Here is a 26404-nt window from a genome sequence, read left to right as displayed (position 1 = left end):
CAATTAGCCTCCCTCCCCCAACTTCTTCCCCAGGCGCCGCCGAAGCCTGAGAAGCCGCAGCGCCGGCTACCTGCAGTTGTGACTTTCCGAAGGCCTGACGACGCGCAGCACGAGCTGTTTGGTAAAATTCTCTTTGCCAAAAGCAAACTAAATTTGCCGGTCTCTCAGACGCAGCACGTTCTCAAAGGCACTCCATGTTGGGCGCGGTATTTTAGCTAGCTCGGATGACACACTCTGTCGGCTACGTTATCTTGCTCTTCTTATCACAAAGTGTGTCTGCAAAACCAGCTTGGTTCAACCTATTAGGATCATTTCAAAATGCCTCTCAGCTACAATCTCACACACCATCCTGAGGTTTCTAAAGGGAGACCTGCAGGAAGCCCCCCAAAGGCACTGACGCGGGAAACTCTGGTGCTCTCGTTTTAGGAGAATGTCAATGATTCTTCCCGCCCCCCCCACCCCCACCCCCACCCCCGCCCCCAAGCCCCAACGCCGGCTGATTAATAAGCATACATCTCAAAAAAAAAAAAAAAAAAAAAAAAAAGGAACAAACTGGATGGTACAAGCTGTGTTTATTATAATCTAAGGCTTATAAAAAGAGATTGGAAAACACTTGGAATCAGAACACACACAATTTAAACAGCAAATGCTGGTAAGCACGGCATGTCTGTGGCTACAAGGGGGGGTGCATGTGGATGTAACTTTTGGGGAACACACTCAACAGGAAGGTTTTCCAGCTGAGCATGAGAATCCATGGCTGGAAAAGCACGCCCCAGTGCTGACTCCTGCCAGGGCAAGCTGGTTTCTGTATCCAACCCAAGCAAATCCATTCCCAAGGAACCCAGGCATGCCTCAGCAGAATGGGCCACACCACCTCTGAGACAGAAAGCGGTGTGCAAGAAATGGGGAAATAAACACTGGGATAAGGTGAAGAGAGAAAGTAAAACACAGGGTCACTAAGAATCACTGAAACCCATGTTGCCATGTGAAAGAGAAAATAAAAGGAAGAAGGAATCAGCATTTTCAAGAAGTCAGATCTGCACACACTGCTGGTTGCCATCAGCGATCAAGCACACCTTGGCAGTTTCCAAACTTCTGTTGATCTGAGGGAATGATGAGGAGGTTCAATTATAAAAAATCAATTTAGAAGGTAATTTGCAAGGCTTTTTATTCCAGAAACAAACAGAGCTTGCTTCCCTCTGGTGGTTTACAGAAGAGGAAGCGGACACTGCAGTGAGCTACCCGGGGAGCTTGCTGGTTTTCCCTATTCTTCAAGGGAGCAGTTGTGGCCCCAGAGGATATAATTTCTGTATCCAGAGCAGCAATGACACAATGCAAATGCAGATGGTGCAGACGCCATTCACTAAAGTTTGATGCTTGTTCTGTCCAACTTTTTTTTTTTTTAATAAGCTCTACACCCAACATGGGGCTTGAACCTACAACTCGAAATCAAGAGTTGTATGCTCCACTGACTGAGCAAGCTAGGCACCCCTGTCCAACTTTCTATAAGAATGTTCTAATTCCTGTCTGAGCTTTGGTTTGAGAGGTTCATAAGAAATTCAGTTGGCACTACATGTTAACTAAATTTAATTTAAGTAAAAAATTAAAAAAAAAAAAAGAAATCCAGTTGGGGTGATAACATGGTCATATCAGCACTGAAATCTGTGTTTATTTGGGGAAAGAAATCCTAAAAGAATAAAGTCCTATCAGCACCTACCAGAATAACTCCCGCCCACTGGCCCACAATCCAGAGGACTCCCATTTAGGGCCATGGCCTAATTTGCAAAAGATGCCAAGCACAGATCAAGTTAACAATGCCTTAATCCCAAGAGATTACTCCGGGAGGCCACAGCATTTCCTTCACCCAGAAGTTCAGGTTTCCAGCCTCTTCCAGATCCTTAAGCTTCAGGGACAGAAGAGAAGGAAGAAATTCCCACCAGACCCACATCCAGGACAAGGGAAGATGTCTTCCTATTACTGTTCCCCAGGGACAATCATCTTTGCAAAGGAATAATGTTGCAGCTGGAAGAAAAAAAGAAAAGGAACGACATAAATTTGGTGGCTCCATTCGGAAGACCAGAAAGTGAGCCCTCTGAGTGTTTCACCTGCATTCTTTTAATTCTTTTAAAGCAAATGCCCAGTTATTGAAAAAACCAGAGTGACCAAGGGCTCCCTCTGCCTCCATACCTGCAATCTCATTCCTGCTGCAGGTGCTTATCAGGAGTTTCTATAGGTGATCTGGGGAACACCCTCATTTCCCAGTGGCCCCCCCACCTCCTCCCCAGAGCTTTAGGGCTGACACACACTCAACTGACAACTGACAGGGAGTTGTCAGTGAGCAGAAATGATACTTTACCCCAGCAGTCCTTTTCCTGCCCAGCGGGTCGGGACAAGTCTAAGCTGGTGTTTCTCCCCTCTGCGGATCACTGTCACATTCAGGGGTTTCTGAAAGGAAAATAAGCTCATTTTATAGTCAAACCTGTTTAGTATTCAAAGAGATTCAGACTAAAATGCCGAGATACTGACTTCTGCACATCACAGTGGTAAGGATGCTTATATTAATCATAGTCCTGCAGTTGTCAAGAGTGTGGGGGATGGGACACTCTTGGGGCACCCGATGGGCCACAAATTGGTAGCGTATACCTGGGCAAACACGTCTCTCCACCAAAAAAAAAAAATCTTTAAAAAGGCACACATGAGATACATTTTGCAGAAGTACAAGATGATATATGAACAAAGTGTTCCTTCTAGGACTGTTTATAAATTCAAAACCCGAAAATACCCAAAATATCCCTCGATAAGGTATTATTCAAATATAGCATAGTGAATGAAGCAGTTTTAGTAAAAACAAAACAAAGTATGAACCCATCTGAATATACGTTTTTGTGTTTGTTTTTTATTTATTTTTTAAATTCTTTTTTAAGTAGGCTCCATGCCCAATGTGGGGCTTGAACTCTCAACCCTGAGATTAAGAGTTCAATGCTCTACCAACTGAGCCAGCCAGGCACCCCTAATTATACCTTCTAAAAAGGCATATATATATTGCTTCATGCATACAAAACTCTCTGGAAGATATACAAAAAAACTGTTAACAACGGTTACTTGCAGAGAGAAGCACTAGGAGTTCGGAGTGAAAGAAGATGACATTTACTTTTGTATCTTTCTTTTTTTTTCTTTTTTCTTTAAAGATTTTATTTATTTGAGAGACAGCAAGCGAGAGAGCACAAGCAGGGGGAATGGCAGAGGGAAAGGGAGAAGCATACCCCTGCTCAGACTCCAGGTCCAATTCCAGGACCCAGGGATCATGACCTGCGCTGAAGGCAGATGCTTAACCAACTGAGCACCCAGGCACCTCTACTTTTATATCTTTCTGTACCATTAATTTGTTTTTAGCATGTGTATGTATTACTTTGATGTAAAAAATTAAAATGGAATACATATGAAGGCAACTTACAAATTACAAAGTGCATCAAAATCTAGAACTTTGTGCATCAAAGGACACTATCAACAGAGTATATCAACAGAGTGAAAAGTAACTCACAGAATGGGAGAAAATACTGGCAAATCATATATCTGACAAGGGATTAATATCCAGAATATGTAAAGAACTCCTGCAACTCACAACAATAGCAAATAAAATAATCAAAAAATAAGCAAAAAACACAAGTAGACATTTCTCCAAAAAAGAGAAACAAATGGCCAAAAGCACATGAAAAGATGCTCCACATCACTAATCATTAAAGAAATACAAATCAAAACCACAATGAGGTATCACTACATATCCACTAGGACGGCTACTATCCAAAAACAGAAATGACAAGAGTTGGCGAGGATGTGGAGAAACTGGAACCCTTGTGCACTGCTGGGGGAAATGAAAAATGGCCAGCCACTGTGGAAAACAGTATGGCTGTTCTTCAAAAAACTGATAGAAGATTTACCACATAATCCGGCAATTTTTTTTCAAAGATTTACTTATTTGAGAGAGAAAGAGCATGCAGAGGGAGTCCCAAGCCGACACCGCTCTGCGCGTGGAGCCCCAAGAGGGGCCTGATCTCATGACCCCGAGGATCAAAACCTGAGCCAAAACCAAGAGTCGGATGCCTGACTGACTGCACTACCCAGAAGCCCCCACATAATCCTGCAATTAAACCTCTTGGTATATACCCCAAGAATTGAAAGCAGGGCCTCGAATAGGTATTTGTATACCCCTGTTCATAACAGCATTATTCATAACAGTCAAAAGATGGAAGCCAACCAAGTGTCCATCAATGGACGAACGGATAAAAAAAACATGGTCTATTCACCCAACGGAGTATTATTTAGCCTTAAAGAGGAAGGAAATTCGGACACACACAATGTGAATGGACCACGAAGACATTATGCTAAGTGAAATCCACCAGCCACAAAAGGAGAAATAGTGTCTGATTCCACTGATAGGTGCAAATTCCCCTGAGAGCAAATTCATAGAGACAGAAAGCAGATTAGTGGTCACCAGAGGCTTGGGGAGAGGAGAATGGAAAGTTAGTGTTTAACAGGTACAGAGTTTCAGTTTGGAAAGTTGAAAAAGTTCTACGGATGGATGAAGGAGATGGCTGCAGAACAATGCCAGAGAACTGCATTCTTGGAAATGGTTAAAGTGCTTACATTTTATGTTAGGTATATTTTGTCACAATTTTTTAAAAAAGATTTTATTTATTCATTTGAGACAGATAGAGAGAGAGAGAGAGAGAGCATGAGCAGAGGGAGAGGGAAAAGCAGAGTCCCCGTTGAGCAGGGAGCCCGATGCGGGGCTCGATCCCAGGACCCTGGGATCATGACCTGAGCCGAAGGCAGACGTTTAACCATCTGAGCCATCCAGGCACCCCTATTTTGCCACAATTTTTAAAATTATGGCAGGGTGCCTGGGTGGCTCAGTTGTTAAGCATCTGTCTTCGGCTCAGGTCATGATCCCAGGGTCCTGGGATCGAGCCCCGTGTCGGGCTCCCTCCTCCGCGGGAAGGCTGCTTCTCCCTCTCCCACTCCCCCTGCTTGTGTTCCCTCTCTCACTGTGTCTCTGTCAAATAAATAAATAAAATCTTTTAAAAAATAAAAATAAATAAATAAAATTATGGCAGATCTTTTTTTTTTTTTTTTAAGATTTTATTTATTTATTTATTTATTTGACAGAGAGAGAGAGACACACAGCAAGAGAGGGGAACACAAGCAGGGGGAGTGGGAGAGGGAGAAGCAGGCTTCCCGCCGAGCAGGGAGCCTGATGCGGGGTTCGATCCCAGGACCCTGGGATCATGACCTGAGCCGAAGGCAGACGCTTAACGACTGAGCCACCCAGGTGCCCCCGCCTTCTTTTTCAAAAAGCAATCACTATAGACATATTCATCCACGCTTAGGAAATGTGTGAGATACATTGATGTGCTTCTGGTTCTAGAAATGATATCTAGACAAGATATGATGTTTAAACAAGCTAGAAACGCAGAGGTCATCCTTGACAAGGGCTGGGCATCATATTAAAGCCCATATACTTACATCCTAAAGGTCTCTCTAATTTACCCACTTCCTTCCACCTCCAGCCCATTCACCAAAGTCACCATCACCCCTTGACCAGGCTGCTAAAACTGTCAGCCTTCCAATCAGCTCTCTACCTAGCATCTGGAGAAATCTTTCCAAGATACAAAGCTGCTTACATTATGTTACCCTCAGTTTGGAAGTGTGCCTGGCTCTCTACTGCTCCTCAAGAAAAAAGAATGAAACCTTGATAGGACCACAAGGCCTCATGAAGTCTGGCCCCTGCCGACTTCCCAGCTCTACCTCATCCCTCCCTACTCCCTTCCTCCTTGCTCTGGGCTCCAACCGACTTCTCTGGCCCTCAGGGACATGACCCTGCTGGAAGGCTCCTCTCGCCATCTCCCTGCCAGTCTCCAGCCGTGATCAACTTCTTTTTTTTAAGATTTTATATTCTTTAAGTAATCTCCACACTCAACGTGGGGCTTGAACTCACAACCCCGAGATCAAGAGTCGCATGCTCCACCGACCGAGCCAGCCAGGCAACCCCAGACCTTGATCAACTTCTAACGCTCACAGGTCACGTCCTCGGGAAGGTTATCCTAACCCCATCATTGCTCTCCTAGCCTTCTGGAACTTTCCCTTCATGACACTCATGAGAGTGTATAATTACGTTTGACTAATGTTTGTCTTCCCCACCAAAGTGCTCCCGAGGCAAGGGCCTTCTGTTCATCTGTGTTGTTCCCGCTCTAGTCCAGCACTCAAACAGAGCAGGGAAGGGACTTAGGAGGGACAGACCCAGGACTTTTGTTCTTTCTTCAAAAACGTTTGCCCTACCTGATGCTTTTACGCTAAAAATGTATTATTTTTATTTATTTGAAATATAATTCATATACAATAAACCCATTTTAAAGTATACAATTCAGTGGGTTTTAGTACAGTCAGACATTTGTACAACCATGACTACTACCTGACTGAAGAACATTTTCATCCCCCAAAAGGACCCCTGCAACCATTAGCAGTCAGTCGACCCAATCCAGCTTCCACTCAGCCCGGGGCGACCGACCACCAACATGCTTCCTGTCTCCACGGATCTGCCTGTTCTGGACACTTCACATAAACAGAATTCTAAAATACGCAGCCCTTTGTGTCTGGCTTCTTTTACTTAGCACAAATCCTTTCAAGGTTCATCCATGTTATAGCATGTCAGCACTCCATTCCTTTCCACAGCTCAATACAACATGCGTTGTTTATAATAAAGATGACTCTTTTTTAATTTAAGATTTTCTTTTTTCCTTTGAAAATGCATGCATTTGATGCAGAAACTGAGCTTTGGAAAGACACCAAAAGAAAGAGAGATTTGTCTACAAGAGTATTAATTTCCAGGGGCGCCTGGGTGGCTCAGTTGTTAAGCGTCTGCCTTTGACTCAGGTCATGATCTCAGGGTCCTGGGATGGAGCCCCGCATCAGGCTCCCTGCTCAGCGGGAAGCCTGCTTCTCCCTCTCCCACCCTCCTGCTTGTGTTTCCTCTCTGTCTCTCTGTCAAATAAATAAATAAAATCTTAAAAAAAAAAAAAAAAAAAGAGTATTAATTTCCAGGTTTCCATAAAATTGGAAACTACCTAAATACCTAACAACAGAATGTGGTGGGGTTTTTTGCATCATTTTTCTAAAGTCACAAAGCTGACCCTTGATTCTCAAGTTGGACTCTGGTTCCAGCAGCATCCAGGGCCCTGAAGGGATGAGGACTCCCCACCCCAGCAGCTCAGCTTTTATCTGTTTGATATATTGGAATTCCCCAAGAAATTTCATTTGAGAAAAGGTGCTGTTGCTTAAAAATGTTCAATAACTACTTTTGTAAAAAAGGATTCATAGTGTTATTAACTATAGTCACCATGCTGTGCGTGATAGTTCATAATAATGTTGTATTGCCTATTTGAAAGTTGCTAAGAGAGTAAACCTTAAAAGTTCTCGTCACAAGAAAAAAAACTGTAACCACGGTGATGGCTGTTAACTAGACTTATCGTGATGATCATTTTGTAATGTATTAAAATACTGAATCATTATGCTGTACACTTGTAACTAACATAATGTTATATGTCGATTATACCTCAATAAGAAAAAAAGGATTCACAGATCTATGAAGAGCTTAAGAATATATTTAACTAGAAAAGACAGACTAAAAATCAGTAGCTGTTATCGCTAATCACCAAAAACTGGAAACAACCTAAATGTCCCTCACTGGTAAATGGGTAAACCATCTGGCATTCATCTACGCAGTGGAGCGCTACTGAGCAGTAAAAAGGAGCGGACAACAGACACACACAACAATGTGGAAGAATCTCAGATGTACAATGCAAAGTGCAAGAAGCCAGATTTAAAAGGCCATCCATACTGTGCAGTTCCATTTATAGGACATTCTTGAAAAGGTAAAACTGTAGGGATGGAGCACAGATTGGTGGTTGTGTGGGGTGAGGGCTGCGGGAGGGGTTAACCACAAAAGGATATGAGGCCATTTTGGGGAGGATGACAGAATTGCTCTGGATCTTCATTACAGTGGCAGTTACCAGACTATGTACATGTGTCAAAATTCCCAGGACCGTACACTGTAAAGGGTGAATTTTGCTGTAGGTAAATCACCCCTTAATAAAAATAGCCAATAGCTCTATATGCTGGTATATGAACAGACCGACCCCAGAAGGACACACAGCTGCAAAGTGGCTACCTCTGGAGGAGAGAGAGATTTTTCATTACATGTCTTTGATTTGGTCTTAAACATGTGTATGTATTACCTCTTCCAGAACAAGAGACATGTTTACAAAATAAACCAGTAACAATGAGCCCAGGCAACTGCAAAGTTTAGAAGTGTGTGCAGTAAGCAAGACACGTGAGAAAACCGTAACACTAGGAAAGCCTGGGGAAAAGGAGTGAAAAAGTAAGAGAGACTCTGGGTAAACATAACAGAACAAACCTACATCTAGAACCCTCACTAACATCGTGACAGGACAGCCAAGGGGTAACAAAGGAACAACACCACAAGACAAATAAATCACATGGAAGGAGACTGCAAAGATGAGAGAAGGCACCAAAATGAAAAGGCAACAGAAACTGGACAAGTGGTAACTAAGCAAGTAGAGAAATCAGAAACCCTGTGTGGTGGGTTCTAGAAAATGCCCATAAATTCTTTGATATTCCTTGAAGAGGTAAAGGCTAATTCCCCTACTCTGAGTGTGGGCTGGACTTGGTGAGTCCCTTCTAATGAACAGAATGATGTGGAAGTGAAAACGTGTGTCTTCAGAGACTGGGTCAAAGGCGGCTCCGCAGCCTCCTCTCTGCTCTGGCTTGGACGGCGGGCTCACTCTGGGGGAAGCGGCCGCCATGTTGTGAGGACACGCCCAGCAGCACTACGGAGAGGCCAGAGCGACGAGGAACTGATGTGCCATCAGCCATGTGAGTGAGGCATCTTGGAAACAGATATTCTAACCTCAGTCAAGCCTTCAGATGACCGCAGCTGCTGCCAACATCTTGACTACAACCTCATGAGACCGTAAGCCAGAAACACCCAGCTAAAACACTCCTGGATGTCCAACCCTCAGAAACTGTGAGAGATAATAAATTTAAGCTGCTAAGTTTACAATGACTTTTTTACTCAACAATAAACAACTAATACACCCTTTATGGCAATAGGTTAAAAAGAAGCTGATAGGGGCACCTGGGTGGCTCAGTTGGTTAAGCGTCTGCCTTCAGCTCAGGTCATGATCTCAGGGTCTTGGGTCAAGCCCCACATCGGGCTCCACACTCAGCAGGGAGCCTGCTTCCCCCTCTCCCTCTGTCCCCTCCCCCCACTCATGCTCTCTCTCTCTCAAATAAATAAATAAAATCTTAAAAAAGAAGAGGCTGATAAAGAACAAAGGGATTTGTTCCAGGGAACGCCAGAAAGGTTCAGAACAAACAGACGAATGGATAATAAAGAATAAGAATCCCACTTACAGGAATTTGACATATAACAGGTGGCAACAGAAATGAGTGGGTAAAGTATTAACTATTCACTAATGGTACTGGGACAACTACTGTCCATCTGGGGAAAAAAAAGTTTGGTACCCCACCTCACACCATTCACAAAATTAGTATCAGATGAGGTATATACTAAATTGTTGTATATATAACAAATGTCCACACAATATCTTACACATGAATGTTCACAGAAGTATTATTCACAATAACCAAGAAGTGGAACCAAACCCAATACTCATCAACTGACGAATGGATAAATAAAATGGATAAGTAATGTATATCCATACAATAGGATAGGACTCAGCCATAGAAAGGAATGAAGTACTGAAACCTGCTACAACATGGATGAACCTTGAAAACGTGATGCTAAAAAAAGGAAGTTAATCACAAAATATCACGTATTATACGATCCCATTTATATGAAATGTCCAGAATAAGCAGATCCATAGAGACAAAAGTTTAGTGCTTTAGGGGTTGGTGGGTAGGGGGAAGGGGGAGTGACCGCTAATGGGTATGGAGTTGATTTTCGAGGTGTGAAAATGTTCTAAAATTGATTGTGGTGATGGATGCACAGTTCTATGAATATACTAAAAACCACTGAGCTATGCAGGGTTTTTTTTTTTTTTTGAAGATTTTATTTATTTGACAGACAGAGACACAGCGAGAGCAGGAACACAAGCAGGGGGAGTGGGAGAGGGAGAAGCAGACTTCCCGCCGGGCAGGGAGCCCGATGTGGGGCTCGATACCAGGACCCTGGGATCATGACCTGAGCCGAAGGCAGATGCTTAACGACTGAGCCACCCAGGTGCCCCTGCAGGGTTTTTTTTAAAAGATTTTATTTTTTTAAGTAATCTCTACACCCAACGTGGAGCTCAAATTCACAACCCCAAGATCAAAAGTCACATGCTCACCGACTGAGCCAGCCAGGTGCCCTGAGTTACGCACTTTAAATGGGGGAACTGTATGGTATGTGAATTATACCTCAAAACCACTATAAAAAGAATAATAGAAGATTGGGGCACCTGGTCGGCTCAGTCGGTTAAGCAGCCGACTCTTGATTTTGGCTCAAGTTATGATCTCAGGATTATGAGACTGAGCCCCGTGTTGGGCTCCACGCTGGGCGTGGAGCCTGCCAAAGATTCTCTCTCTCCCTCTGCCCCTCCTCCTGCCTCTCTCTCTCTCTAAAAATAAATAAATAAGGGCGCCTGGGTGGCTCAGTTGGTTAAGCGACTGCCTTCGGCTCAGGTCATGATCCTGGAGTCCCGGGATCGAGTCCCGCATCGGGCTCCCTGCTCGGCAGGGAGTCTGCTTCTCCCTCTGACCCTCCCCCCTCTCATGTGCTGTCTCTCTCACTCTCTCTCTCTCAAATAAATAAATAAAATCTTTAAAAATAAATAAATAAATAAATAAATAATAAATAATAATAATAGATCAATTCCAGATGGATTAAAGAAAAACTAAAAACAAATCAATAAAAGTATGAGAAGAACTTCCTTAAGCAGACACAAAATGCAAAAACCATAAAGCAAGAAACTGATGAATTTGTCAAAATCAGAATTTTGAACTTCCGTGCAAGTACAGATTTGCTGGAGGTGCCGGTGAAGAAATGAAGGCCTGACCTCTGGCTGGGGCGCAGGCACCAACCGACTGTGTTTTGGCCCAATGCCTGCCTTCCGACGAGTTACACGTGGATGAGCAGCACAGCCAAGCAGCTGAGTGGGCACAAGACAAACCAAAAACTGTGGGTTAAACCGAACATTTCATTTGGGAATGAAAAACTTTCATAGATAATTTCTGCAGACTTTGAGTCCCACATTTCTCCTGCAAAGTGTGGATCTTTGCCAAGATAACTTTTGTTAAAGTTACATTACTGAGCCGTGAGCTGAGGTGATCAGGTGGAAATGCTATTTAAAGGAGTACTATTCCAGAAACTGGAAGACTGCAGCCAATTTCGAATCCCAACCCTTATTATATTTTCAAGGACTGAAACTGTCAAACTGCGCATGAATCAGTTCTAACGTATTCCTGCTTGAATTGTGCTTTGCTACCACGTACTGTCCCATATTTCCTTAAATTCTCAGGTATGGTTTTGGCAGGGAAGACCTTGTAATATTAACAAATTTAACAAAATGGTTATCTAAGTAACTTAAAAAAAAACAACTTCCAAGTAATTAGTCACCATAAACTAAGTTAAAAGACAAGGAGCCAGGGCGCCTAGGTGGCTCAGATGGTTAAGCATCTGCCTTCGGCTCAGGTCATGATCCCAGGGTCCTGGGATCGAGTCCCGCATCAGGCTCCCTGCTTAGCGGGGAGCCTGCTTCTCCCTCTCCCTCTACTGTTCCCCCTGCTTGTGCTCTCTCACTCTCTCTGTCAAATAAATAAATAAAATCTTAAAAAAAAAAAAAAAGACAAGGAGCTAATCAGGAGAAACATATATAGCAGGAAAACAGGCAAAGGTTTCGTATCTGGAGTATGTTAAAAAAATTCCTACAAATCAATTTTTTTTAAAAGACAACCCAATGGGAAAAAATATAAACAGACAATCCACAGAAATGAAAATATGAACATTAATGCACATATAAAATAAAGATACTCAACCTCACTGGTAATCAGGAAAATACAAATTAAAATAAGATGCTGTTTTAGCAAAAATGTTAAAAGATCAGCAATACAGAGTACTATGGATGATATGATACACTCACATACTGTTGGTCGGGGTATAAATTAGGGACACTGTTTTGGATTACCTACCATAAGTGTGTATCATCCACTGAGAGCCTGTAATTCTACTTTCTGGTATTTACATCAAGAAGTAGTACCTGAACAAGAATATAGGACTGTTCATGCTAGTATAAAACCAAAAATAACCAAAACGTCACCTGATAAGGCAGGGGATGGACAAACTGGGGTCTGTTCCTACAATGGAGTGCTATGCAGCAGTACAAAAGAGCAAGGTATGTGAAAATGCAAAGATCTTCAAGAAATACTGTTGAATGAAAGCAGGATAGGAAGCAGGGAAGGAGTATTTATATAGTTATATAGGGCGGCTGCAAAGGCCCCACCCAGGTGTCATTTGTACAAGATAAGGGATGGACATAAGGGAGAAAAAGCTTTCCAAGCAGAGAGAACAGCAAGTGCAAAGGCCCTGTGCCTGAGCAACAGCTCTATGAAGGCAGCAAAGACCCCAGTGACAATTCCTGGCCCCGGGCAATTCTAGGGTTACTGACCAGATGTGACCTCCAACTCACCCCCTCACTGTGCTGCACCACACTGCCAATGTTATGCAGAGACTGGAAGTTCTGGGTGTTCACAGAACCAAACTCCACAATCTCGTCATCCACTTGCAGACCCTAAAGAGAGAAGAGAAAATAGAAAACCAGGGTAGAGGTTAAATGTGCTTCTGGTGTTCTTTACCCTTCCATGCCCAATTTAACGTCCAGGCCAAGAGCTTGTTTTCTGCGGGGAAGAGTGGCAGGCACAAAGCAAAGAGGTCAGGGATTTAGCTACCTCACATGGAGGGCGGCGGCGGTGGGTAATTGGGCCACCTCCTCCTGGGGATTCCTTCTAGGACAGATCTAGTAAAAGGGGGCCAGATCTGCCCAATGTCTGATAAAAGCTGGTGGCAGTACAGGCTGTAAAGAATGTGGGGGGAAAGCCAAATGCTGTCTTCTGGGGTCAGGGGTGAGAAGAGGCAGGCCAATCTGGGCCTATTTTGTTCAGGAGTCAGAATTTAGGCAGGTTTGCCCTAGAGGTCCCCAGACAAACAGCCACAGGCACAAGGCTGACCGAGGACTAGTGTGATCCTTTCATTCTAAGAACACAGATCATGATTCATTCATTCCTTCAACAAATATTTGTCGTGGGCCAACTACAGCCCTGTGCTAGATGCTGTGCATAGAGTAGCAAGTAAAACGAAGCTCATGTATAACTTACCATCTTGTGATCGTTAGAGACTTCTGGCAGGACCTGGGTTCAGGACCCAGTTCCATAGCTGAGGAGCTATGTGTCCTGGCACCAGTTACTTCAGGTCTTAAGAGGCTTTGTTCATGGGTAAAATGGGGTTAAGATCAGTGCCTACCCCAGAAGGTGGCTGTGGGATTAAATATTAACTACATAGCCACATAAAAACTTGAACATGATGTTCAGAGTCACATTATTCATAATAGCCAAAAGACAGAAACCAAATGTTCATGAACTGATGAATGGATAAAATCGATGGGACATATCCACACAACAGAATATTACCCGGCCATAAAAAAGGAAACAAATAGAGATAAATGTTCTATCACAGATGAACCCTGAACACATGATACTAAGTGGGAAAAGCCGGTCATAAAGGGTCATATATAATTCCATTTATATGAAACATCCAAAATAGGCAAATTCATAGACAGAAAGCAGACTGGTGGTTGCAAGGGGCTGGGGGGGATGGGATTGGGGGGTGATGGCTAATCAGTATAGGGTTTCTTTTCAGAATAATGAAAATGTTCTAAAACTGCTTGCAGTGATGGATGCACAGCTCTGTGAATACATTAAAAGCCACGGAATTGTATACTTCAAATGGGTAAATTTTATGGTGTATGAACAGTTCCTCAATAAAGCCGTTTTAAACTTTTAAGAATATGCCAGGTAAGATCTAGAACTCGCTTGGCAGACAGCTGGTGCAAAGCAAGGACTCAGTAAATGGCAGCTACTGTTGTCCTTCTCACGTCTACTACTTAGTGCCTGGCTGAAATAAGCCCAAGAGATCCTCTTTCCCTCTCTCGGAATATTTATCACCTTCTACCTTGTGTCTCAGGCCCCTCCCTGACTAGGTTAGTGAGCAGCAGGGGCTGCCTCCTCTCCAAAACCCTGGCCCCAGCACAGGGCTGGGCCCCCAGGACTCAGCCAGTGCTTGCTAAGTAAGTGGGTGGAGTCCAGCTGCAGCATGGAGAGACAATGGGTCTGTCTGCCCATGGTCCCCCCCATCAACCCCGAGGCTACGTGACCCACAGCACCCTCTGGGGATGGAGTTCGGTGGTGGGGTATTGGCTTACCGCGATACTGGCAGGGGAGCCAGGGCTGATGCTGTTCACTTTGGCGAAGGCCTGAGGGGGGCTGAGGCCCTCCCTCTGGCCCTGGTTGTGGCTCATGGCCTCTCTGTGGGCCTCAGCCATGTCCCGGGCCTGCTTCTCCTTGTCTCGAGCGTGCAGCTGGTGCAGGGCCGTTTCCACCTGCTTCATGATGGCCTGGTGATCATTCTGCAAGCCTGGGAGGAGAACGCCACATCAGGGGATGAGGAGAACGGCTGAGGACACCAGACTCCCACATCCACTCACTGAATAGTTACCAAGCACTTATTCCCGGCCAGACACTGGACTAGAGGCTGAGGACAAACCTGTGGCCAACAGGGGGCCACCATCATGACGCTCACAGTCCAGCAAGGAAAGCTGCTCAGGAACAAGTCATTACTGTAACATCTGATGACTGTTGCTGAGGGCAAGCCGGCCAGGACCCGACCTTGCCAGTCTAGGAGATCAGGGAAGCCTTCCCAAAGGCAGCAGTTTCAACAGAGACTTGAAAGGTGAGGAGAAGCAAGAAATCGCCCCGCTGAATCCACAGTCTCAAATGCATACACGGGGCACGTGTGGTGGCCATGCAAATGAGCGCCGTGAGCTGGGTGTAAGGACTTCACTTTTCTCCTAATGCCCCTGGAAGGAAAAATGATGCCTAAGTCCACTAATACATGGCCGGTGATGTTCGGTCTGGGAGAAATAATAGCAGATAAGCTAGAGATTAGAAATTTGGGGGTAAAACCCTCTTTTTCAGTACTGATGGCTAATTCAAAATGTGGAGAACTGGGGTGCCTGACTGGCTCTGTTGGAAAAGCATGCAACTCTTGATCTCTGGGGTAGTGAGTTCAAGCCCCACGCTGAGTGTAGATTTTACTTAAAAAAAAAAAAAACTTCTGAGAATAGTTTTTCAAAAGAAGATCAATAAGAATTGCTCACAGATGCCTGGGTGGCTCAGTCAGTTAAGCGTCTGCCTTCGGTTCGGGTCATGACCCCAGGGCCCTGGGATCGAATCTCGTGTGGCTCTCCCTGCTCAGCGGGGATTCGGCTTCTCCCTCTCTTTCTGCCCCTCCCCCTGCTCATGCTCTCTCTCTTGCTCACACTCTCTCTCAAATAAATAGATAAAATCTTAAAAAAAAAAAAAAAAGAATTGTTCAACCAAATTCTTAAATATAATAAAGTCATTAAGATAGTGTGGTATTGGGGCACCTGGCTGGCTCAGTCAGAAGAGAATGCAGCTCTTGATCTCACGGTTGTGAGTTAAAGCTCTACACTGGATGTATAGATTACTAAAAAAATAAATAAATAAACTTAAAAAAAAAAAAAAGACAGGGACGCCTGGGTGGCTCAGTCAGCTAAGCATCTGCCTCAGGCTCAGGTCATGATCCTGGGGTCCTGGGATTGAGCCCCGCATCGGTCTTCCTGCTCAACCGGGAGCCTGCTTCTCCCTCTCCCTCTGCTCCTCTCCCTGCTTGTGTTCTCCCTCTCTCTCTAATAAATAAAATCTTAAAAAAAAAATTTTTTTAAAGTGAGATATTAGCAAAGAGATATATCAACAGAACAATGCAAAAAACTAAGATACCTAAATACGTCTGAAAATCTCCTATGTCATACTGCTAGCATTTCAAATTAATGGAGAAAGAATAGGCTATTTAATAAATGGTGTTGGAACATCAGGGTAACCATCTGGAAAAAAATAAGTCAGTGCCCTCTCTCACACGGTAGGCTCTGCTTCTCCAATTTCCCTCAGTATCCGAAATGCCAAGGAAAGCAGGCCACATCCCTCGGGAGTCTGAGGATTTAGCCAAAAGCCCCAAATTTCCCTCCAGTCTTAACATGGTTTTTCCCTACTCTGTATCTTCCACTTATTTCAATACAAAAACGGTATGCTTCTTTTCCCAAAACCTACAAGGAAAAGCGATGTTCGAAGATGCTGTTCTATGATTATATGGCAGCTTTGAGGGACGCTTGGCAGCTCAAGAGGTATCTCACGCCTATGGTTACTTGTGCCTCCAGTGAGAAGCTCAGCCTTATACCAAAACAGGCTGGGGATGGAATCAAGATTCAGACCCATAAACCAGAGGTCATTAAGTGAAAAATGTGCATGATAAATTCCCCTCTAATAGGATTTTGTGGGGAAACGCTGCCGGTTGCCCACCTGTGGCCGGGGTGAATGACGGCCCCAAACGTGTTCTCGTGCTAGTCCCCAGAACCTGCCCGTATGTTACTTTCCAAGGCAAAGGGGGCTTTACAGATGTGGTTAAGTTCAGGATACTGTGTGGGGAGATCATCCTGGATTACCCAGATGGGGGGCCCAGTGTGATCACAAGGGTCTTCATAAGTGAAAGTGGGAGGCAGAGAGTGAAAGAGGTGGGATGGGTGGACCAGAGGTTGGGAGGGGCAGGTGACGGCTTTGGGGACGGGAGGGGCTCTGAGCCACGGGACCCAGGCACCTCCAGAAGCTGGGAAAAGATAAAGAAACGGGCTCTTCCCTAGAGCCTCCAGAAGGAACACAGCCCTGCCAATACTTTGATCTTAGCCCAGCAACACTGATTTGGGTATCTGATTATTTTAAGACAATAAATCTGGGACATTTGCAGTCACTAAGTCTGTGGGTATTTGTTACAGCAGAAACAGAAAACTAATATACTCCCCAACTGCTACTCTCAACTTGTTCCTCAACTATAAACAAATAAATGACTTTATTTAGGACAGTGACATGCCCACCATGGGGTACATTCCCCAACGTGTCTTGCAGGCAGAGGGGCCGAGGAGGGGAAAGCAGAAATCAATGCAACAAGGTGGAGGTGGGACCTGCAGGACAGATCCTTAAACAGAGGGTACTGGCTGGCAAAGGACCTGTTGCCCTTCCTACCTTCTTCCTTCCCTTCCTTCCTGGCTGGCACATGGACATGGTGACCCTAAGGATGGACGACATGTCCTAAGGATGGCAGAGCCCGGGATCTGACGGCCAGCCCCACACTGGTGACCTCCACATGGCTGTACTGAGGGGCGGAATACTCCTGCGTGAGTGGCCGCAGTCAGGTCACTATCCTTACCAGGTGAACGTACTTCCTAACACATAACTGATCTGATTAGGATTGTAAGCGATTTGTGACCTGGGTTTCTAGCGTCATTTCGGAAAAGTTTCCACAGTGAAGTCAAGTCCTTAAAAACAAAATGAACAATGAAACCATAAATTTCGAACCCTAGAGGCCACCCCATTTCCTCAGTTCTCAGTCCCTGGAAGAGGAGAGTGAGCTAATCCCATCAAGGTGGAAGAGAGGAAAGCAGAGAATAGTGAGATTTCACACATGTGCATCAGCCTCCCTCGCTGCAAGCTGGGGGATCAGCTGCGCACGCGCACACCACTCACAGACGATGTTGTGCCTTGCGGTTCGAACTTGGTACAGGTCCACGTCTGACCGGGGGTAGCCCTCGCAGTCCACCAGCGGCTCGTTCATCCCCACGCCTTTTTGCTGGAGGGAAGAAACATGCTTAAGATTTCACAGGTATGAAGTCCTCAAGACCTTTTCCCCTTTGCAGCCATCATCAAGGCGACAGGAATCAAAGCTGCCACATACCAATCACACAGCACGGGCCACATACTTTCCCCAAATGCTCCCACAACCACCCTCGGAAGGGGGCACTATTTTTTTTTTTATTGACTTTTAATAACACAAGTAACGAATGAATCCGTTCTCCTCTTTTGAAGTTGGAACAGTGCAGAAAGTAAAGACTCCTTTGAGCTTCGTCCCCAAGGCCAGCCTCCTGGACTCCTCCAAACCCTCCTTCCTACAGCAGCTGATACCTGGCTGGTGGCCTTGGAAGCTGGAGGGGAGTGAAAACCCCAAAGAGCATCCAGCTGTGGCAGGACTTTGGTTCTTTCGGAAAGTAAAAAGGGATCTAAAAGGGATTTCAAAGAGGTTTTCATCCCTTTAAGGACTCACTGATATCAATCGCCTCTGGGGAAAGGAATTGGGTGGCCTAGGGGACAGGGAAGGAAGAGGGACTTTTCATTTTCTATCCTTTTGTAGACTTTTTGAATTTTGACCATGGACGCGTATTCCCTATTCAAAACAATACATTTAACATTTTAAAGTCTTTTCCTATGTAAGTCAGAGCAGGGTGCACAAAGGCAATGAAACGCGTCGTGTAATGGAGGGCAGAGAGTTTCCAGTCGGTTAGACTGATGTGAATCTCAGTTCTGCCGTGTACAACGTGGGTACCCTTGGTTAAGACCTTCCCCTCTCCAAGCCTCAGCTTCCTCAATTATAAAATGGGAATACTGGCACTCGCCTCCCTTCGCACCTGCCGTGAGAATTAATGAGTTGACCTGTGCAGAGTGCTTAGCACAGTGCTAGGCATATTCACAGTGAGGTGAATAGTGGCCCCCAAAAGATGTGTCCCAAGTCCTAACCCTCCAGAACCTATCAATGTGCCTTGTTTGGAAAAAAAAGGATCTTTGAAGATGTAATTAAGGCTTTCGAGATGAGATCATCGTGGATTAAGGGTGGGCTCTCAATCCAATGACAGGAATCCTTGCAGAGAAGAGAGGGAGATCCGGGACACAGAGAAGATGGAGTGACCAGGGGCAGAGACTGGAGTTAACCAACTGCAAGCCACCAGAAACTAGGACGGAGGCGTGGAACAGACTCTCCCTCAGAGCCCCCAGAAGAAACCAACCCTGCCGACATCTCATTTATTTTTAGCACTGAATAATATTCTATTGTTTAGAGGTACCACAATTTATTTACCTATTCACCGACTCAAAGACATCTTGGTGGCTTCAAGTTCTGGCAACTGTGAAAAAAGCTGCTACGAACGTCATGAAGGTTTTTGTGTGGACACATTTTTCAACTCCTTTGGGTAAATACCATGGAACCCAATGCTGGATGGTATGGTAAGAGGGTGTTTGGCTTTGTCAGAAACTGCCCTACTTTTGCGTTCCCACCAGCACTGAATCAGTTCCTCCACATCCTCAGCAGCATCTGGAGTCGGAATCGTGAACACCGGCCATTCTGACACCCATGTAGTAGTACTTCGTGCTTGTTAACTTGCATTTCTCTGACGACATATGACCTGGAGTGTCTTTCCATAAGCCATCTATAGATCTTTGGTGAGCCGTCTGTTAAGGTCTTTGGCCGATTTTTTAAATCAAGTTATTTGCCTTTTTTAGGATTGAGATGGAAGCGTTCTCCGTATTTTCTACACCCCTTGTTAGGTATCTGCAAATATCCTCTCCCATTTGGCGAACTGTCTTCTCCCTCTCTTGACTATGTCTTTTGAGACACATGTTTTAAATTCTGATGAAGTCCGATTCATCTATTTTTTTTCTTTCATTGCTTGTGATTTTGGCATCACATCTAAGAAGGCTTTGCCTGATCCAAGGTCACAAAAATTTACTATGTTTTATTCTAAGAGATTTATAGTTTTAGCTCTGCCCCCTTTTTTAAAAAAATAATCACAGAGCAGGGCTTCAGGCTTAAAGCTTTCAGCCAGCAATGGTAGCTAGTAAAAAAGAATGAACATATTACATCACCTTGATATGCATTTTTATCTTATATTTAAGGGAAAAAATTCCCAGTTTTTTCATATGCTGTAGAGTTATAAAATTTCCATTTAAGATAAGTTAAGTAAAAAAGTGGATCAACATAAAGAAAAATACCAAGGGAAAGCAGTACAGGAGGTATTATGGATACCTGTTTGAGGTATAAAATAAAGCTCGGAAAATTGTTAGCATAATGCTTGAAAACACAAGTTCTGGATTCAACAGGCCTGAGATCTGAATCTCATTTTGTGACTCTAAGCAAGTGACCTCCCCTTTCTGAGCCTCAGGGTAACATACTAACTTCACAGGGTGGTTGTGTGGATTTCGTGATAACACACACACATAAACCAGCACCCTTCAGGCATATAATAAATGGTACCCGGGCCTCCATTTCATGCTTCCATTTTACTCCCGTCACCTCAAATGCATTCCATCCACCCTACATAGGCTTTATTTAATTTATACTTCCTCTGCAAATTGATTTGTGATTTTACACCAATTGTCATAAGAAAAACTACCAGTTTTGGAGTCAGACAGACCTGGGAACTAGGCCACTTCCTAGCTACATGACCCTAGACAAGGGTTTGCCTCACCCTGGGCCTCAGTTACGGATGATAAGGCGCCTTACCCGTCACTCAAAGCTCGGTCTTTCGAGCAGTAGCATCAGCATCACTGGGAATTTGCTAAAAATACAGCATCTGCACCTGCGCGCCCCGTCCTCGTCAGAAACTGAATTTTAACAGATCCCCAGGGGCTTGCCAAACACGTGAAGGTTTAAGAAGTTCTGACGTGAAGTGGGTTAGCAAAGCACAGATCTTCTGGTACACGTTCAACAAGGACTGACGATGGTGGTGATTATCACCCTGCCTCTGCAAATTTATTAGCTCTGTGGCCTGAGGCAGGCTTAAGTTAAGTAACGCCTCTGTTTCCTCATCCCTAAAATGGGGTGAATAGTAGAACTCACCTCAAAAGGTTGCTGCGAGGGTTAAATGAGCTAACCAGTGTAAAGCAATTAAAACAGCGCCCATGGGACGCCTGGGTGGCTCAGATGGTTAAGCGACTGCCTTCGGCTCAGGTCATGATCCCAGGGTCCTGGGATCGAGCCCCACATCGGGCTCTGTGCTCAGCGGGGAGCCTGCTTCTCCCTCTCCCTCTGCCTGCCTGTCTGCCTACTTGTGATCTCTCTCTCTCTGTGTCAAATAAATAAAATCTTTAAAAAAAAATAAAAAATAAAAAATAAAACAGCGCCCGGCACACGGTAAGGGCTCCATAAACGCTTGCTGTATACCAACACCCATTGCTCTCAGTTGCCTCCTGCCTGCCGCCGACAGAGGCCGCAGTTGCCGCGCTTTGGGCCTCCCGGGGAGGGAGAGCGCCACTGCGAAGAGCTCAAACGCAGACCGCCCCGGCCTCCCAATCCTCCCAGGTCAGGAGGGCCTGGGCTCCCCCCCACGCCCGCCCGGGAGCCCCGAGCCCACACTCACGCTCTCCAGCACGTCATAATTGGCTTTGATCTGCGCCTCGATCTCCTCCTTGCGCCGTATGAGCTCCTGCACGTCGCTGACTGTCACCGCGCCGGCCTGCGGGGAGTCTTCGCTCTGTCTAGTTTCGCCCTCCGACATCGTGGACCTCCGCGCGGGGTCCTGGACACCAGGCTTCCCGGCTTCCTGGATGCGGACGCCCGAGGAGACTGCGGCTACGGGTTCGCCCGCGAGCCAAAATTCCTCGCCGTCCGCGAGCCGCGGTTGAAGGGAGGGGCGGGGTTTGGGGGGCGGGGTCTCCGGAAGCCACACCCTGCTGGAACTGGGGAATCTTCTGGTGACTGGGGAAGGCCAGTATGGGGAGGAATGGGTTCCAGGTCCCTCACCAGTCAGAACAAGATGATCTCTCCCTCGATGACCCGTTAGCTTTCACATTCATTCAGCAGACATCTATTGAGTGCCTACCACATGTTTTTGCCAAAGCACTGTGCGGGGCGCTCCAGTTCAGCTCTTCACATCTACCCAGCCCTTGAGAGTTAACAAAACACATTCAGATTCCTTACCCCCCATTTTTTTAAAGATGTTATTTTTTAAAATTATTATTAATATTATTATTATTTTTTAGAGAGAGAGTGTGCACGCGGGAGGTGGGGAGGGGCAGAGGGAGAGAGAGAATCCTAAGGATGCCCCACGCCCGAAACGGGGGGGGGGGGGGGGTGATCCATCTCATGACCTTGACATCATGACCTGAGCGGATATCAACAGTCAGATGCTCAACCGACTGAGCCACCCAGGCACTCTAAGATTTTATTACTTTTAAGTAATCTCCAAACCCAACGCGGGGCTGGAACTTGGAAGCCCCGAGATCAAGAGTCACATGCTCCACTGGCCGAGCCAGCCAGATGCCCCTCCTTATCCCCCATTTTACAGACCCTACAAGCTTAGGTTCAAGTCTGGTTCTTGCCACTTACTGTAACGTACATGACCCTAGGTAAATTACTTCACTGCTCTGAGCCTGTTTCCTCATCTATAAAATGGTTGGATATTGATAGCAATATATCTCAGAGCTGTCATTTTGCCAACAAATATTTATTAACTGTCTCCTCTATGTTGTACACTGTCCCAGGAACTGGAAAGGTAAAGAATTGAGTTACGACTCAGTGCCTCTTACATATTAAGGCCTCTATAAATTTTTGCAAACATAGTGATGATAATAATTTATCAAATCCTTACAATGTGCCAGACACTGTTCTAAGTGCCTTACATGTATCAATTCAACAACCTTGTGAAACCAGGATTATTATTGTCCTCATTTGACAACTGAGAAAACCCTTTCAATAACCAACTTGCCCAAACAGCAGAATAAGCTTCCAAATTTTCAACCCAGCTTAACCAAATGATGAAACTTGACATCCAAACATGTGCCCCCTAATATTTTGCAGTGAAAACGACACACCATCATCTATGCAGTATTCAAACATGTTTGTCCTAAATCTAATCACGGTAAATAAACACAAATCCGAATTAAAGAACACTCTTCAAAACAACTGGCTTGGGGCGCCTGGGTGGCTCAGTCGTTAAACGTCTGCCTTCGGCTCAGGTCATGATCCCAGGGTCCTGGGATCGAGCCCCGCATCCAGCCCCGCATCCAGCCCCGCATTGGGCTCCATGCTCCGAGGGAAGCCTGCTTCTCCCACTCCCCCTGCTTCTGTTCCCTTTCTCACTGTGTCTTTCTCTGTCAAATAAATAAATAAAATCTTTTAAAAATAAATAAATAAATAAATGCAATGTGTGATCCTTGATTGACTCCCAGTTCCCCCCCCAAAAAACAAAACAAACAAACAAAAGCACCCTATAAAGGACATTCTTGGGACAATTGGAGGAAATTTGAATATGGAGAGTGTAGTATTGACGGAAATTTTCTGATTTTGATACTTGTACTGTGGTTATATAAGACAAGATCCTTAGCAAATGCACCCTATGGTATTTAGGGGCAAGAAAGGCAACTTACTTTCAAATGGTTCAGAAAAAAGTACAAATATATACTTACAGACAAGAGGATGATAAGGTAAATGTGATAAAGTGTAAATAATTGGTGATTCTGAGTGAAACATATATTAACATTCTTCTTACTATCTTTGCTACTTTTCTGTAAGTTTGAAATTCTTTCAAAATAAAAAGTTACAAAAGTAATCTTTAGGGCGCCTGGGTGGCTCAGTCGTTAAGCGTCTGCCTTCTGCTCAGGTCATGATCCCAGAGTCCTGGGATCGAGTCCCACATCGGGCTCCCTGCTCGGCGGGAAGCCTGCTTCTCCCTCTCCCACTCCCCCTGCTTGTGTTCCTGCTCTCGCTATCTCTCTCTCTGTCAAATAAATAAATAAAATCTTAAAAAAAAAAAAAAGAAAAAGAAAAAAAGTAGAATGGATTATATTCGGCCTCCTATATTTTGTTCAATTATCTTTTATTTTTTAAAATATTTTATTTATTTATTTGAGAGAGCGAGAGAGCACAAGCATGGGGAGGGACAGAGGGAGAGGGAGAAGCAGCCGCCTCACTGAGCAGGGAGCCCAACATGGGATGTGATCCAAAGACCCTGAGATCATGACCTGAGCCGAATGCAGATGTTTAACCAACTGAGCCACCCAGGCACCCCTCAATTATCTTTTTTAAATAAACTAACATTTCTAACATTGACACCCCTCCAAAAAAAAAGAAAAGAGAGAGACATGATAACTAAACACAGTGCATAATCCCTAATTAGATATTAGATTTTAAAAAAAATAAAAAGCAGCAGGGGCACCTGGCTGGCTCAGTTGGAGAGCCATACGACTCTTGATCTTGGGGCCATGAGTTCCAGCCCCACATTGGGTGTAGAGATTACTAAAAAAAATTTAAATTTTTAAATTTTTAAAAATCAAAAACAGCAGCTTTAAAAGACATTATTGGGACAACCTGTTGAAATTTTTATTACGAACTTTATATTATAGTATTGTATCAATGTTAAATTTCCTCAGTAAGATAATGGGATTGTAATTATATAAGAGAATCTCCTTATTCAAAGAGATGAATGCTAAAGTATTTAGAGATGCAGCGTCATAATTTCTGCAACCAACTTTCAAGGGGTTCAGGAAAAAAGCTATACATACACATGCCTAAATATAAAGGTGGTGGGCGTGGGGGGATAGAGAGGGAGAGAGATAGATTGAGGGAAAGGCAAAATGTAACAAGAGGTAAGGGAAGGATATATGGATGTTTGCAGCAACTATCTTGCAATTCTTGAGGTTTGAAAATTTTCCAAATAAAAAAGGCAGAGTGCAGATTCCTACCCAAGCCTCTTGTGCTACACATGTGGGAAGATTTCCACTGATCTGAAACCAGAGCTACTGTTTAAGTCACTCTATGATGTTATTGTCAATATTGTCATTATTATAAACCTAGATCCAGGGACGCCTGGGTGGCTCAGTCGGTTAAGCCTCTGCCTTCGGCTCAGGTCATGATCCCAGGGTCCTGGAATCGAGTCCTGCATGGGCTCCCTGCTCAGTGGGGAGTCTGCTTCTCCCTCTCATGCTCGCTCTCTCTCTCTCCCTCTCTGACAAATAAATAAATAAAATCTTAAAAACAATAAATAAAAATAAACCTAGATCCAGTACCTGCTACTGCCTTCATAGCTCTCAAATCCATCCATTGTCTCCCCACCACTCTCAGCCCAACATCCCAATCTTTTTCCAGATTGCAGCAGCCTCTGACATGGTCTTAGCTTCCAGGTCACCACATTCATCCATTCTCCACATTAACAGCCAGAATAACCTCCCCAAAGAGTAACATTGTCACTCTGCTGCTTAAAAGGTTTCCATGGCTTTCCAGTGTGCTTCTCTTGGCTTTCATGACCCTTCTAATCCCTGCTTGCCTTTGGACACACACACACACACACACACACGCACCCACACACACCAGCACATAAACAAACTTATTTTCCAGTCACACTGAACTTCTAGCAGTTTCTGGCACATTTATTGCTCAGTCTCCCTTAGCACTGGGTCTTAGCACCTGCTCATCCCTCTTCTAGAATACCATCTCAGGGAACTCCTGGATGGGTCAGTTGGTTAAGTGTCCGCTCTCGATTTCGGCTCAGGTCACAATCTCAGGGTCCTGGGACTGAGCCCCAAGTCAGGCTCCACAATCAGCCCAGAGTCTCCTCCCCCCACTTGCACTCTCTCTCTCTCAAATAAATAAATTAATTAAATCTTTAAAAAATAAAAATTAGGTAAATAAATAAATCTTAAAAAAACAAAACAAAACAAAACACCATATCAGGCCAGGCTGATTCCAGCTCCTCTTTCAAAGACCCAGCTCAAACATTACCTCTGCTGGAAATCTTTCTCTGACCCACCCCAAAGCTAGGGGTGCTGTTGGCAGCACTTCCCACCTGGTATTGTAAGTGCATGTTTACCTGTATGTCCCATGCACTTAAGACTCTTAGAGTACGTGGGGTGAAGCTTATCTTCAAATGTTTGTGAGTGAGTGTTTAATAGAGGATGCAAAGAGAACAGGCTGAGGGAACAATGTGCTCCTTCCCCATTCCTGTTGTTCTGGTTCATCTTATCTGCAGGGGCCACGGACAGCCAACAAAGCCTTTGTTCTAGAAAGTTGCCACAATCGAGGAGGATCTAAATTGTTTGTCTCTTCCAAACATCCACGACGTGCTCATTTTTATTCCAGAACAAGGAGGCCAAGAGATAAGGAATTGGGAAATAGAGCCAGGAAGCTAGAGCTGCCCCAGGAAGACATGGTTGGTCATACTTCATACAG

The 26404-nt window shown here is 44.7% G+C and overlaps 1 protein-coding gene across 1 annotated transcript; it reads right to left on the bottom strand.

Moving 5' to 3' along the window:
- Positions 1 to 555: 555 nt before the first annotated feature.
- Positions 556 to 21869, bottom strand: PSMD9 (proteasome 26S subunit, non-ATPase 9). Its single transcript, XM_036085046.2, has 6 exons — positions 21600 to 21869; positions 17941 to 18043; positions 14550 to 14761; positions 12762 to 12863; positions 2357 to 2445; positions 556 to 2022 (listed from the first exon to the last, which is right to left on the bottom strand). Exons 1-6 carry the CDS (start codon positions 21735 to 21737, stop codon positions 1995 to 1997), a joined length of 672 nt encoding a protein of 223 aa, XP_035940939.1. The 5' UTR covers positions 21738 to 21869; the 3' UTR covers positions 556 to 1994.
- Between the last annotated feature and the right edge of the window lie 4535 nt (positions 21870 to 26404).

Source organism: Halichoerus grypus, chromosome 13 (assembly GCF_964656455.1).
Source record: "Halichoerus grypus chromosome 13, mHalGry1.hap1.1, whole genome shotgun sequence".
Classification (NCBI taxonomy): Eukaryota; Metazoa; Chordata; class Mammalia; order Carnivora; family Phocidae; genus Halichoerus; species Halichoerus grypus.
Note: the sequence above shows the minus strand (reverse complement) of the source record. Positions and strands in the feature narration are given on the sequence as shown.